The following is a 14560-nucleotide window of genomic DNA, read 5'->3' as shown; positions in this document are numbered from 1 at the left end:
TGAAATGGTAGAGGTGTAGTTAGCTGTATCTTCAGGATCGTTCAGGAAAAGTATATTTTCTTCTTTATCAATACAAGATAAGTGATAATTTTTATGAATCTTTTATTAGTAGCATACCAACAGTGTGATAATATCAATTGTAATATTATCGACAGTTGTTGCCCGTATGTTTTCTATGATTTCCTGCTTTACCGATTGTTCGTAGGTATGATCACAAACAAGGTACGTCTGCGGTATAATTCTATACCTCGTTTGTCGTATGGTCTATTTGTTAATTTATTTTTAAATTAATGAGGTGGTATGTACTGCATCTCAATGCAATGATGAATCTAACGGGTTGATCCATTTACAATCTTTATAATGTAATTGAAATAAATCCATATTTTTAACGCAAAATACTCTAGGTGAAAACTAGAATTTTAATTCTATAAAAAAAAATCAAAAAATACTTACAAATACGCTATTCCACAATTCATCTAGACTAGGCTGTTTTGTCGAAACGTCATTTCGTCATCTTCGTTTAAATCTTTGATGAAAAGTCAGCAGTAATTAATAAATAAGAAATTTAATAAGTGTGCATATGAACGAACTAATAATTAATTGTATTGTAAATAATATGTATCAGTACAAGAAAGAAATTAGTACAAAGCACAAAACAGACTAATTGTAGGACTAGAATAACGACGAACACGTCATGTTCATATAGATAAATTGTGCACAAAAATGTTTGAACATTGAAATGCAAAGATTAAAATAAAATAAAAATATTTCAAGTACCTAGAAATAAAGAAATAGTAACATATTTCAGGAAAAATGCTGCGCCTCTAACCCATGCTTCGCACTAGAAAGACCGCGAAAAGACTGAAGGCCAATTTACAAATATATAAAATTCAAATGACCTTAAGGCTACTTTGTAAAAACGGAAAATTAATACATTAAATACCTACATTGCAAAAGGAAAATAAAATATCATTAAATTTAACAAAAGAAAACTAAAAATCATTGTAAATTTTATTTTAATTTAGTATTTGAACATTGCATAATACTCACCTTAAGAAGTACGTTATACTTATTTTACGCATACTCGCAAATATTTTCTTTCAAAATAATCTTCCAATTACTTTATATATATTTATAAAAACCTTACTGTCACATTTTGTAATAATTTAACAAGAAACAATGTTAACGATTTTTCATTTGTTTAATGAGTTTCCCGTTCTTCATTTGATAGGTATATAATTTGAAATAATTTGATATAGTTCAGTTTGTATAACTAACAGTGAAATCAATGTAAAACAACCTTCAACTATTAGCAAGCAATGCATGTTTTATTGACAGATCCCATACATTTCATACATTTTACTTAATTCTGTAAGAGCATGGAAAAAAAGAAAGATATTATTGTATGTGTACCAGGTAATTATATATAGCGTCAACGAAACAAGATTAAAGTTAAAATCAAAAACAGAAATACGATTTTTTTTCAACAGGACAGAGGTTATGTGTCTCTGACAAAGTTAATCTAGCTGGATCTGGGACTTATGAACAACACGGTTATATTTATTCAAAATTAGCAGGTGTAGTGAAACTAGTACAAGAGGAAAATGTAAGGAAGATTACTATTAAAATAATTTAAATAATGTATAGTATAAATTAATTACATGAACAATGTTATGAATTTTAGACTCGTACTGTAGAAGTTCATGGAGTAACAGAACAAAGCATTGTTCCTGCACCTGGTGACATTGTGACTGCTATGGTTACTGTTGTTAACCAAAGGTTTTGTAAATGTAGCATAAAATGTGTAGGTGATATTGTATTGACAAGACCTTACAGAGGGATTTTAAGGAGAGAAGATGTACGTGCAGTAGACAAAGATAATATTCAAATGTACAAGTGCTTCAGGCCTGGAGATATTATTCTTGCTAGAGTTGTATCCTTTTACATTACTTTCTTTTTATTGATATAAAAATAAGTATATCATCAAGGACAAAAACATAATGTTTGAAATAGTTTCCAATATATTGATTAGATGCCAATGACAGAGGCACATACTTACCAACTAAGTACAGCAGAAAATGAATTAGGTGTAGTGATAGCACACAGTGAGGAAGGTAAGTAATTAAGAATTAAATTAATTTTTCTTACTAATAATTACAATTTTACAGGTGTATCTATGATACCCATTAGTTGGACGCAAATGCAATGTCCTAAAACATTGCGTAAGGAATTTCGAAAAGTAGCAAAAGTTATTCCAGAACATATTGTTGCAGAACAATAATTTGACACTTTATTTATTTCATTATAAAAACGTATAAATGTGTTTAATTAGTTATTAATGTTTGTGAAAACAGTAAATGAATTAAGTCGGTAATATCGTGCTACAATTTAATAATTCTTTTCTTTCAAGATGTCGCTACATAATCGTCACACTAGCGCCATCTGCACATTTCAATTCAAATATAAAAAGAAATATTTTTACAGTGTTAAATGATTACACATAAATTTCAAAAATTTGTTATTTAAAAAATGGCTGATGAACGAAATTTTCGTTCATCTTATTACGAAAAGGTAAGTATTTTTAAGTGAAATGCCTTAACACATAATCGACGCGTTAAAAACAGTTTTTTGCACTTAGGTTATAAACAATACAATGCATAACAAGTTATTAGAAATATGTCATTGATTAATTGTACGATTCAAAAATATAGGTAGGATTTCGTAGTGTCGAAGAAAAGAGGTCTTTGGAAATATTACTTAAGGAACGTCCATTTGACAAAGCAAAACTGAAACAGTTCTGCCTACGATTTACAGTTCCTACAATATATAGGAATTTCCTTTGGAAAATATTATTGGACGTGATACCAGTTTATGTAGATAGTCATGAATTTATAATGAATCAAAGAAAAGCAGAATTCCAAGATCTACAAAAAGCACTAAAGGTTACCAAGATTTTGGATGATTACACAAAACCTCATTTAATGTTTCTTACTATGTGGTTATTGCGTACTAGAAGAGCAAAACTTGATATGAGTACTCAGTTAGAAATTCCTTTACATAGGTCTCACTTTATTCTCAAGTTTTAAAGAAATGTTAATTATGCTTTATCAAACTGTTATATTCATCAATGATTATATTTATTTTAGAGCTATGAGCAGAATGGCTGAAACTTTATGGCATATTGTTGATATTGATTGTCACGAGGAAAAACTTGTTGACACATATTGGATATTATGTGGACTCTTAGACCAAGTACAAAGATTTCACAAGGAAGTCAGTAGATTGCAAGAGTGCACTTGTACTTTGTTAGAAAGAGAGGATCCAGAATTATATAAGCATCTTGTTAAAATTGAAGCACTACACAATATTCCATATGATATTTGGTTCTGTTCATGCTTTGCAGGAACAATATCTGATGGTTCTATAGCAAAGTACTTATTTTCAATATACCCAAAACACAAAACAAGAAACACAGTTTTTTATGAAAAACTTATGAAACTATTTCTTACAGAATATGGGATAAAATAGCAGTGGGTGCATACAGAATTTTAATCTTTGTTACTGTAGTTACCCTAACAACTTTAAGGAGACTTTTACTAAGATGTGAAAATATAGATAGTATCTTAAATACTATTGCTCATGTATGAAAATACCTGTATATATTCATATTCATCAACAAATAAGTGTTTTTATGCAAATATTTTTAATTTTATTTTAGATAACAGAAGAATCTTCAGAAGTAATTGTCAACAAAGCAATTGAATCTTGGCAGCAAAGTGGTTCAACACTGACAACAATTTCACAAACTGTTTAAAAAATGACAAAAAATGGAAGTATATTCTAAAAATGTACCTTCTTTTTAACAAAATTGTATTCAAACTATAATCTAAACTGTATTATAAATTATTAATTTAGCCATTACAAAATTGTGGATATTGATTAGATGTAGTTTTTCTAAATAGATATTTTTATGTTCATAGGACATGTTTCCTTATATTTTAAAAATAATTATTTTTATTAATGCATTCATCATACATTGTACATATACAATTACTTAATTTATTGAGGTGTTAAGTCTTAAACTGGACTTTATTTTTAATATTGTGATTCTTTTGTAATGTTATATTACAACAGTGTTGATGTACTTCAGTATGTAAGAGCAAGTTTTAATAAATAATTTTTAAACCAAGCAGAAACGTAAAATTATTGCATGTTATATTCTCCAAGAAATCTGTCGCAAATTATTGTACATTCTCACAATCCGTATCGCATTTTTTTATCACTATAATCGATAAAATAATCCTGTCGCATATGTAAACATTGTGCAATTGTATTGGAATTTTATTCCACAGTTTATCGTAACAGTGATATAAAAACAATATTAAATTTCGATATGCATAGCATTTTTCGATATCAGAATAATTCCAAACAATGGAATAGTACTGATAAGGTATTAAAATTTTGTATAAATTGATTAGCCTTTCTTTTGAATTTTTACAAAAGAAATCATATATTGTGTTTTATTTACATTGTTTTCTAATTTAGAGAATATGATTCTTGGAGAAAAGTGAGATCATACAAAATTTTATTTCTTGCTCACGCATTGCACCATAATTTTCATGAGTTTCTACTATTTCCTAATATTACAACTCTTAAATAGAATTTCTGCTACTAGTCGTTCTTTGGTTTTCAATGGGATTTGAGCATCCTCTTTTATTGTTTAATTACTTTGTAACAAATGACGGCAATAACTTCATGTACGCTGAAAAAATATGAATAACGAAGCTACATTCACTTCAAATATTTTGAATAAATATTACTTTTTTTTAAAAAAACAATGTTAGCAGTGTGCAGAGATTCTAACACAAAATCAGAATTCATTTTAAACAATGTTGGCAGATATCAAATTAAGAGAGTTATTAGGCTATGGCAATGCACATACAGTTCTGCAGACACTAATTCTCTCATAAAATACAATTAAAATGCACAAATACACTACACTATTGCATTTCCTTAACATCAATGACTCCAATTTATAACGTGTACGTTTTAACGTTTGTGGAATACCATAGGCATTCAATTAATAATGTTGGTAACATTCCTGATCAGAATCTACCACTGCCCTTGAATAGCAAAGTATGATTTTATATAAACTGTTTTTTTCTTTCTTTCTGGTTAAGGCCATTGAATACATTCTGTTGATGTCTAATTATTAAAATAAATATTTTATGCAAAGAAAATAGTAAACGTACTTTACAAACATCAGCTAACTCTTATTAGGTATTATATGCAGCTGGAAACTTATTCTCTATTTCAACTATGTAAAGTTCATTTACAACGTCTCTTCATTCTTTCCGCAACTATTGCATTCTTCTTTCTTCTCTAATTCAAAATGTATGTTTAGAACAAAGGAATGCATGAAAAATGAAACAAAATACATTCGCAAATAAATAAGATTTTGTTTGCCAAAGGTCATTCACAAAAAATGTAGAAAATATCCTAAACAGAAGGTTTATGAGTGATGAAAGTAACAGGTGCTGTTGCCTAAAATAAAAAATATCTGTTGCCTCTTCTGCAGGTCCTAATAAGCGATGGATGACGTATATGATAAAAAGAAAAGGATTTTACGTAAAAAGTTACATAGTTCTTTGTTATAAGTCTAGTAAAAATACTGGTTACAACTTTCATTTGTTTTACCGTTTTATGTATCGGTAAACTACACAAACCAGGAGTCACTGATAAGTAGATCAAGATATCCAGTGCTTGACTTGGTACAAGTTCATATTACAATTTCTGTTTCTTAAAAAAAAAAAATGAATTTTAATTTTTCATATAACAAAACACCTAAATATTGAACTTAATGTTCAGCTCAACCGAAATTTCATAAAATAAGCACTGCTCGTAAAAACTTCTTGTAACCTAAACATTAAGTAGATTGATATTCCTAAGTATCAACCTCAGTTATTGACTTAAAGACGTAATATAATACAATATAGACAGCTCTCTTAAAGTCCTTGTGAAGTAGGTGCACTTGATAGTAACTGTTTCTCTAAATATAGAGTTTCGTCACTGGGCAAGGGTATGCATCCCTCTTCTTTGCTGTGGCTTGTCTTAATTTTCACAATAGCTATAGAGCAGCAGAGTTGCAATTGTCGACTAGAGGTGACAGCGGACCTATTTTTCCTTTTCCGCTTCCCAATTTGTCTCCCTCATAATGTACATCCAAGGATAAACCTTAAATTGTGACAAAACATAATACAGCACATGTACGTAAATAGGTGTACGCACGCATTAGTAATATACGGTAAATTTTATATTGAATTACATATGTTATATAAAATATGGATGTATTTTAATTATATGAATAACTAAGTAGTACATTTCTGTAGAAATTATATACAACAATCTTTATAGCGTGTAATACTATTATTTAACTGTAATTGTTATCAAAACAACTGATTTAAAATAAAACCCACCACCAAAAATACATCTCAATTTTAACATAACTGACAACCTTTAACGTACATTTCTGATATGCGTATTTACCGGAGGGCCTCCGGGAGGTGGATGGATGATGCAATGGACCTGTTGGCATTGTGTTTGAATCGGGTATAAATGCAGCTACTAGTAATGCACATATCACAAGTAATGCACCAAACACAAATGGTGGTCCTGGTACAAGCTGAAAACATAATTTTCTTTATAGTATTTATATCAATTTAACTTTAATAAGACAATTGATGGTCAAATATATGAAAACAGTTCTTTAAGATTATTTACTTCAAAACTGAACCTACCTGGGTTACTACCTGTGGCATAATATCGAGATGTTGTGTGGCAGTTCCTGTTTTATTATTTTCATCTAAAGGAGATGGCTTTGCGGGAAGGGAAGGAGAATTGTCGTTGAGATCAACGCGAAACAGATAAAAGATTACTCCAAACATTGCAGGCCCAAGACCATTACATAATCCACGCATTCCGGTTACCATGCCTTGTACCAAACCTTGCTTATCAGCATCAGAATGCATGGATATGAATGCAGAAATTGCAGGATATGTAATACTTGACACAGCAGCAAGTACTCCAGCTGCCCACATCATCCTTAAAATTACAAAAATATTTAATAAAAATAAAAAAAAAGTTTCCAAAAAACAAATTAAATAAAGTATATACAATATCTTTCTTAGATTTTACTCAGAAAATAATATTTAAGTTACAAATATCAATAGAAAATATTACCATGTTTGGGATCCAAAGCCAAACCACATGAGTTGTAGCATTTCAAATAAAAGGCCCAACATTATAGTGTGTTTACTGCCAAGTGTTCTTATCAAAGGACCCAAGAGACTCTGAGCTCCAACACTTAAAACTCCTACTACAGCAATAAAAATCGCTACCATCAAAGCAGTAAATCCCATAACCTTAGTCAAATAGACAAATATACAACTATACTGTCCTGCTTCAGGAAGATAGCTCAGGAACACAGTAATACACAACATTAAGATAGTGTGATCTTTGCCAACCTAAAAGTACATGATAAGTACATTAACATATTTTAATTTGAAGTATGCCATATGAAATTTTTATATTTTCTAAATAGGACCAATTTACAAATTTTGTTTAAAATAGAATGCAAGAACTTCCAATGGTCAAACCATATCTATTTTTAAATGCTAACTCACTAATTTGGATTGATTTCAAGTACACCTTCTTTATATATAACATAATAAATTACCTTTCCAAGATAAGCAAAGGGATCTGCCTGCTCCCAAGATATAGGTGCTGGTGGACGAGCTTTTTCAGGCAAACTTTCAGGTACAGCCACTAATATAAAAAACACATCCAACACTGCAATAGCAGTTGCTAATGCAACCACAAGATTTTCTCCAAACTCTTTCATGATATAATCTCCCAATGCTGGACTTATTACCATACTTGCAGCAAAAGTTGCTGATACCTGATAAAATACATTTGTGTAGCAAAAATTTAATATTAAAATGTTGTTTATAGAATTAACAATAAAATACTTACCATGCCATATGCTGGAGACCTTTGATGTTCTTCAGTAACATCAGCAACATATGCAAATACCACTGAAAATGTGCAAGCAAAGACACCACTGATGGAGATCATAGCAAAGAACCACCATGTGTTAATGCTCATTAGAGGAATCGGCGCACATGTGAAGGCTACCGTGATGAGTAGAAAGAATTTTCGACCCCACACATCAGACAAAGCACCAATCAGTGGTGCAGAAAGAAATGACAAGATTCCTTTAATGCCCATTATCAAACCATTCATCAGGAACGTATGATTTGGAAATGTCATATTTAATACAGAGATAACAGGCATGGTTAATAAACCCCATGCAAAAAATTCCAAAAATATTACAACCAGAGCATGGTACACACTTGCCTCTCCAATACCGGAACTCTGTAAAACAAAAATAATAAAATCATATAAACTTATTCCTTTTGTACTACTGATATATACACAGTTCATAAGCAGCCATGATATCTATTTGCTATACCCAGTAAATATGTAACAGTAAAATGATAATTTTATACAAGTATAACAATATCAGAACTTTCTTTGTATTTATCAAAACTATAAGCACTTTGCAAATCGTGACAGCTGACCTTAAGATGTCTGTAGCATTGCTGAGCAAATGTAAGAGGAGGTGTGAGTTTAGCAATAGCATGTTCTTGGCTGTTGTGAATTTCAGAACAGGAGGGGCCCAGGCCCTCTGCTCCACCTTTTGCCCCAGGGGGCATGACCCCTAAGAAGTGCTACTATATATATTTCTTTCCATACTTATGATCCTACCAATTTTTCATTTATCAGTTGTTCAGATCCATATAATACTGTAATGAATAACCTTGTCTTAGCATCATATCAATTTTGCATTTTCAAATATTCAACCTAATCTTCATTAATGGTTATTTATTATTACTGCATTCTTTTTAATTATATTTATGCATTAACTCCAATTCAAAGCTCTATTTTTGTTGCACTGTCTTGTGAATATTCTTACAATACATTTAGTCTTTAAGTCTGCATATATATATTTCTTATTATATCACATATATCATTTTATCTAATAAGATACAATCTTCACATATTTCTATGGTTTATATAGATTGTATTATTTGTAATTATATACATATAAAATAATTGAATTATTAATTGCAACAAGCTTCTTTCTTATTCCCATAACACTAATCCTTTATCATTACAATTTGTGCCATTAACAAAAGATTAAGAATTAGATTATGAATATAAAGTGTGAATTATTGATACAAAAAGTATTGTGCATCAATGTTTAACAGTATCATAAAATCATCTAATTTGTTTGAGAAATTAAACGAGGATCAATGACATTATTTAATCCCACGACTTGATTTTCTTTGTTCAAACAATTTCATAAATTTTTCTCATTGTCATTTGTTTTGGTCAAGTTCTAAATATTCTTTTTTTTTTTCCTTTTTTTTTTGTTGTTAGGATAAAACACACTTCCTTTTTTGTTTCCCTTTTTACATTTCTCAGCAATATAAAGACAAAAGATCTCTTAAGTACATGAAATGTTGTGCCAAAACCATTACTATCGAACAAAATATCCATATATGACCATCTTAAAAATATACTTTTCTGTCATGTATACAGATTTTTCAAAACATTCTGAAATTCTTATCACATACTGTAGTCTGTAACTTTCAAGGGCAGCTTGTTTAAAGAGCACTACATTGTTAACAGATTAAAGTCTAAAAAAACTTTAAGAACTTCTTTTTTCTTATGTAGTGCCATTTGAACATTCCTCTTTGAACCATTCTGCTTTCTTAAGAAAAACTATCATGTTTCTGTCATACATGATTTCGTTTATAATATAACAGAAATTCGACACGAATAGTCGAGATTGTAATTTCAAGGAAAAATAGTGTTTAGTATGACGTCATGAAGTTTTCATAACGTCAGAAGAATGTAGTCACTCAAAATAATCTTCGATATTTTAATTTTTCGTGAACTTCTTACACGAAAGTGTTGCATTAAAGCTTGTTAAAAATGGTACGATCGGTAATAAAAACTGATACATCGGGTGGAGCAATTCGTTCCGTATTTAATGTTTCTCGATGTCATAACTTATTGTCAGTACTTCTCCTTTGAGATATTCAAAACCACATATTTGTTTTACGATTTTTAGACTTTTTCAGCATTCACTCTCGCCTTTTTCGGCGCAACTATCAGAAAATTTAAAGGAAAATCCGAATCACTGCATTGCAACTCTGACACCGAACCCCCCACCTTTTACAGCACAAACTATACTTCTTTCATCATAACTTTAGATTGAATCTAACCTAAAAATTTAGCAACAAGGCGATATTTTGATCATTATATATCTATGATAATACGTTCGAATGACAAATTTATCCGCTTTGAGAAATTTTAAATAAACTTTTTATAATTATTCCATTCATGTTCGAAAAGGTTACTTCTTGTCAACTGCACGTTTTTGGCAGCTGATCAATATGCGCAAGTACGATATTATTCGATGGACCCGTACATATATAATATTACTCTAATAAAAAAGAAACTAAGAGCTTAATGCGATTTTAATAAAAAACAAAAGTATCTCCATGAACTGGAATAAAACATGTTCATTCTCGTAAATACACTATTTATATTTTTCAGATAAACCATAATCATAATGATAATATTGAATTCCATGTTTTCAACAGTTTGAAATGTTTCATAATTTTAATAAATATTGTACATTAATAACATAAACGTTTTTATGTATTCATAACTAAAGTGTATATCTGTAAATTCATGTTTGATTTCATTAATATGAACCATAATGAATGTACAGGTTACCATATTGTTTCCAAAGAGATGTTGGTTTTCTCTTTTATTCAGAAATTAAACATTTAATTGTTCATTTCTCTGCATTTACTATCTATTAATATTGAAATATACAATGAAAAAACTCTTTATTAAAAAAAAAAATAAAAGTCAAAGAAATACATAGCAATAGCTTTCTATAAATATTATACGGCACAATTTATGTTCTTTGTATTATAAATAATAATTATGCAGATATAAAGACCAAGCTTCTATTTTTAACTAATTCTAATTTATCATAAAACTAAAAGCAAAAGGGAAAGAAAATTGATATAATTTGAATTCATCAATTTCCTTGATATATAAAAACAACTTTTCTTAAATACTGTTTTAAAGAAAATGTAAAACAAATTTTAAAGAACAATAACTATTCTAAATTTTGTACTAAAAAACACCTGAAACTGCTCCAAGAAATTAAAATGAAACAAAGAAGCTGGTTGCAAGTTCTAAGTATCGCATTATAAAGTACTAAGAATATATAGAGTTCAAATTGTTTAACACATATTATATTTAAGAGTTAACAAAATTATTTTATCAATATGTAGTATTACAATTAGTATTTCATATCCCTATTTAAAAAATCATACGAAATACAGGATTGAAACAAAAGCATACCAAGTTGATAGCTACACTTCCAAAAAATTTTTAACTTTTTATGGGAAATGTGCGAATTGTATTTCACAACAATCCTCTACATGAAAACGAATCTCGCTAGTACATATGCATAAAAATGAACAAAGATTCAGCCATGTGTCAATACTAGTCATTACAATGTAATCACGCTAAAACTCACACAAGTTTCACAGTGCTGAACGATCGCGAAAACGAGTTAGACGAGTCGAATCGCGTTTTGTATGGAAAACACTTTCATTATTAATGGCTATTATGCACTACTTGACAGAAGATAAACACAGGATAATCATCGGTTATAATTTGTTATAATGCTCCGAACAAAAAGTCGTACTTACTTTCGATGTGAAATCAGAGAAAACATACATATATAAAGGATCGAGATGTAACTTAAAAATCTAATAAATATTAAACTGAATATTTAAGTACCGTAATGACCCCATCCTTAATAATGAATTTTCGGCTTCGTACGATCATGCCCACGACCTTCTTTGAGACCTTGGCGGGCATATTCACGCACTGCGCGCACAGACTCTTCCGCTTTTTCAGTTTCATTAAATCCTAAAAATTCGGTGACACTCTGCGAGTCATTTTTCTGTGATACCCTCACACGAACACGAAGAGCGTTATTAGCTTTAAATTGTTCTTATGATCGTATCTACATAATGCTACAATCCACAGTTAATCATGTCCGCAGACTACTACAGACTACCAGGTAAGTGCAATATGTTTTATACAGAATATAGAATCGAAAGTGTAGCGATCACGGAAATTGCGTGCGATGCGAGCGCCGTCAGGTAGTAGCATATGGAAAACTCATCGTCGCATTCCTGTCTGCATAAGTAGCAAGTTACGGTTGAACATAAGAGTCTCGTAAGGTATGCGAGTGAAAAAATAAAGTTGCTCAATACACGATGAAACATTTTTTTTGTTTTTAACGTAATTCTATGTTATAGAAATTGTCAATTTTAGAATTCGGTAAATCTTATTATCTGTAGGAGATCTACAATAAGTATCCGTAGAAATGTTGAACATGTTATCTCCTTTATTGTTGTGTGCATCATATGTATAAGAATTTCTATACTATACATAAATTGTACTTACTTCTTGCATTCTTTGTAAAAAGAAACGAAACTTTTTCTTGTATAGATTTGAAGTGTGCACATGTATATGTGAAATTTAATTGTCAATATGATTATCGATAATCCACTAAATAAGTTAATTGTAAACTAACTTTTTATTTATTACAAAACTTTCAACATGTGACATTAATGTAACCAATAAATAATTCAAGCAGTATACGTTATCAAACAATAAAACTTTCGAAACCGTTTCCAATGAACTGCGATCGGTATTGTGTGATAACGTATCGTATTTAGTGTGCATGCGGCACAAATTTATAAGTTGATCATTGTTAACGCATAGCACCGCGAGAGTGCGCGGTATTCAGTGAAAAAAATGGTGGTTATTTGGGTGTAGTCGGGCGATTTTCTGCAACACAAATGTGAGTACCGGCTGACTAAGGAATTACGAGTGCTGTTTGTCAGTGCGTCGCGAAGCTAATATGACCGGGTCTATATCGGAGGTAATGAAACTATCGATAACTAAATATCTTACATACCCATGCGAAACCGCGACACTAAGTAGGTATTGTTGTTCACGCATCTCCGCATGACAAGTACTTGCGGTCTTCCCGACGTATTTTATCAGTCAAAAATTTGGGATAACTACGTGACGTTCTTAGAGAATGAAAAGATTCGAATTTTTTCATACATCTAGAAGCCTTTAGTCGCGGGACAGTGTGTAAAATATGCACTGACGCGATATTTTTGGGATAGATGTCACATTATCTTGGTGTCTTGACTATATACCCACGTACGAGTGTGTGCATTTATTTGATTTGCGGTATACATGTGTGGTACTTCCTCTTCACCCCGTAATACGCAGTCGTTCCTGTGTACAGCATGCAGTGCAACGGTGTGTCTGTGAGATACGTATATCACAGTATATACGTAAGACCTGCTACTTGCTATATACTGTCAACATTTTTCAAGTGACTGTTCCATGATGCTTGACAACATACTGCGATATTAACGAAGTAAATTTTTTTCCCCCCTTCGTGTTCGTTCTCTTTGTTTAAACATTAAGGCTTCTCGCGATCGTTCCGTTGAAAAATCGCGAAATCAGAAGATTCGCTTTATTGACAAATAACAAAATATTTCGTACGTGATCTTGAATATATCTAAAGCACTAATTCTGAGATTGGTTGCCCTCACATTTATTGGCAGTCGACATGATCAACATTATGCTATTGATGTTGCTAAATTTATACAATCCGTACAGTATATTAACGTTTGCAAAACAGGAATTATAGTGCCACAAGAAGGACCATACACATACAATTCTGCCCTCTGTAAAATAGATTAATTCAAGGTTTATTGATAGGATTCTATTTCAATCAATGTTCTTGTATGGCTCTGATTTTGTTTTTATTCCACGAAAATAAAGAAGCAATTTAGTTTGATTTTTTTTTACATATTTATTGAACCAATTATTCGCAAATTATTTGTATATTTAACATATGGTGTGCTATATGTATATATGTATATGAACACACACACACACACACACACACACATTTTTAAATACAAATTAGTTTTAATAAAAATATTGATGTACACCTACCTAATGCAGGCATTCAAAAAGTTATTATTATTTAGAACAATAGTATATGGTAAATTATAACACAAAGATAAATTTTTATTGATGTTAAAAATATTTAATGTACATAATTTAAATTAAACAATTGAATTTCAGTATACTCATTTGCTTTAGCTTACTTTTTGTATGTAAAAAAAATTAGTTTTAAGTCCGTTTTTAATTAATAATAAATATCACTTTGAATCATTAGTGACTAATGATAGTTCCAATTTATAAACAAAACAAATATGTAATTGATTTTTAAACAATCATTTCTGTAATGCATAAAAAAATATTTTAATTCTCTTTTAAATTTTTAATTAAAGTATAGTTG

General features: G+C 30.2%; 4 protein-coding genes across 10 annotated transcripts in view; 3 read left to right on the top strand and 1 right to left on the bottom strand.

Moving 5' to 3' along the window:
- The first annotated feature begins 1322 nt into the window (after positions 1 to 1322).
- Positions 1323 to 2281, top strand: LOC108576337 (exosome complex component CSL4). The gene is made up of 5 exons (XM_017939302.1): positions 1323 to 1416; positions 1491 to 1606; positions 1685 to 1933; positions 2033 to 2114; positions 2169 to 2281. Exons 1-5 carry the CDS (start codon positions 1380 to 1382, stop codon positions 2279 to 2281), a joined length of 597 nt encoding a protein of 198 aa, XP_017794791.1. The 5' UTR covers positions 1323 to 1379.
- Positions 2282 to 2529: 248 nt separating this feature from the next.
- On the top strand, positions 2530 to 3814 carry LOC108576303 (TBC1 domain family member 7). The gene is made up of 5 exons (XM_017939264.1): positions 2530 to 2571; positions 2712 to 3061; positions 3147 to 3431; positions 3512 to 3641; positions 3719 to 3814. Exons 1-5 carry the CDS (start codon positions 2530 to 2532, stop codon positions 3812 to 3814), a joined length of 903 nt encoding a protein of 300 aa, XP_017794753.1.
- Positions 3815 to 6016: 2202 nt separating this feature from the next.
- On the bottom strand, positions 6017 to 12217 carry LOC108576344 (hippocampus abundant transcript 1 protein-like). Of its 7 annotated transcripts, none has more exons than XM_017939311.1 (7): positions 11956 to 12217; positions 8032 to 8433; positions 7736 to 7957; positions 7240 to 7523; positions 6798 to 7101; positions 6526 to 6682; positions 6017 to 6234 (listed from the first exon to the last, which is right to left on the bottom strand). In XM_017939311.1, exons 1-7 carry the CDS (start codon positions 12079 to 12081, stop codon positions 6128 to 6130), a joined length of 1602 nt encoding a protein of 533 aa, XP_017794800.1. In that variant the 5' UTR covers positions 12082 to 12217; the 3' UTR covers positions 6017 to 6127. The 7 variants fall into 7 exon arrangements, with proteins under 7 accessions (XP_017794800.1, XP_017794803.1, XP_017794804.1 ...); XM_017939314.1 differs by having other exon boundaries at positions 6547 to 6682; XM_017939315.1 differs by lacking the exon at positions 11956 to 12217 and adding an exon at positions 8640 to 8835 and having other exon boundaries at positions 6789 to 7101.
- Positions 12218 to 12987: 770 nt separating this feature from the next.
- Positions 12988 to 14560, top strand: part of LOC108576342 (protein split ends-like) — a 15527-nt gene continuing 13954 nt past the window's right edge. Inside the window, exon 1 of the mRNA XM_017939309.1 lies at positions 12988 to 13111. Within this exon, the coding sequence (XP_017794798.1) occupies positions 13091 to 13111 (21 nt within the window). The 5' untranslated portion in view covers positions 12988 to 13090. The remainder of the gene's footprint in view (positions 13112 to 14560) is intronic.

The sequence above is a fragment of the Habropoda laboriosa genome, unplaced genomic scaffold (assembly GCF_001263275.1).
Source record: "Habropoda laboriosa isolate 0110345459 unplaced genomic scaffold, ASM126327v1 scaffold387, whole genome shotgun sequence".
Classification (NCBI taxonomy): Eukaryota; Metazoa; Arthropoda; class Insecta; order Hymenoptera; family Apidae; genus Habropoda; species Habropoda laboriosa.
Note: the sequence above shows the minus strand (reverse complement) of the source record. Positions and strands in the feature narration are given on the sequence as shown.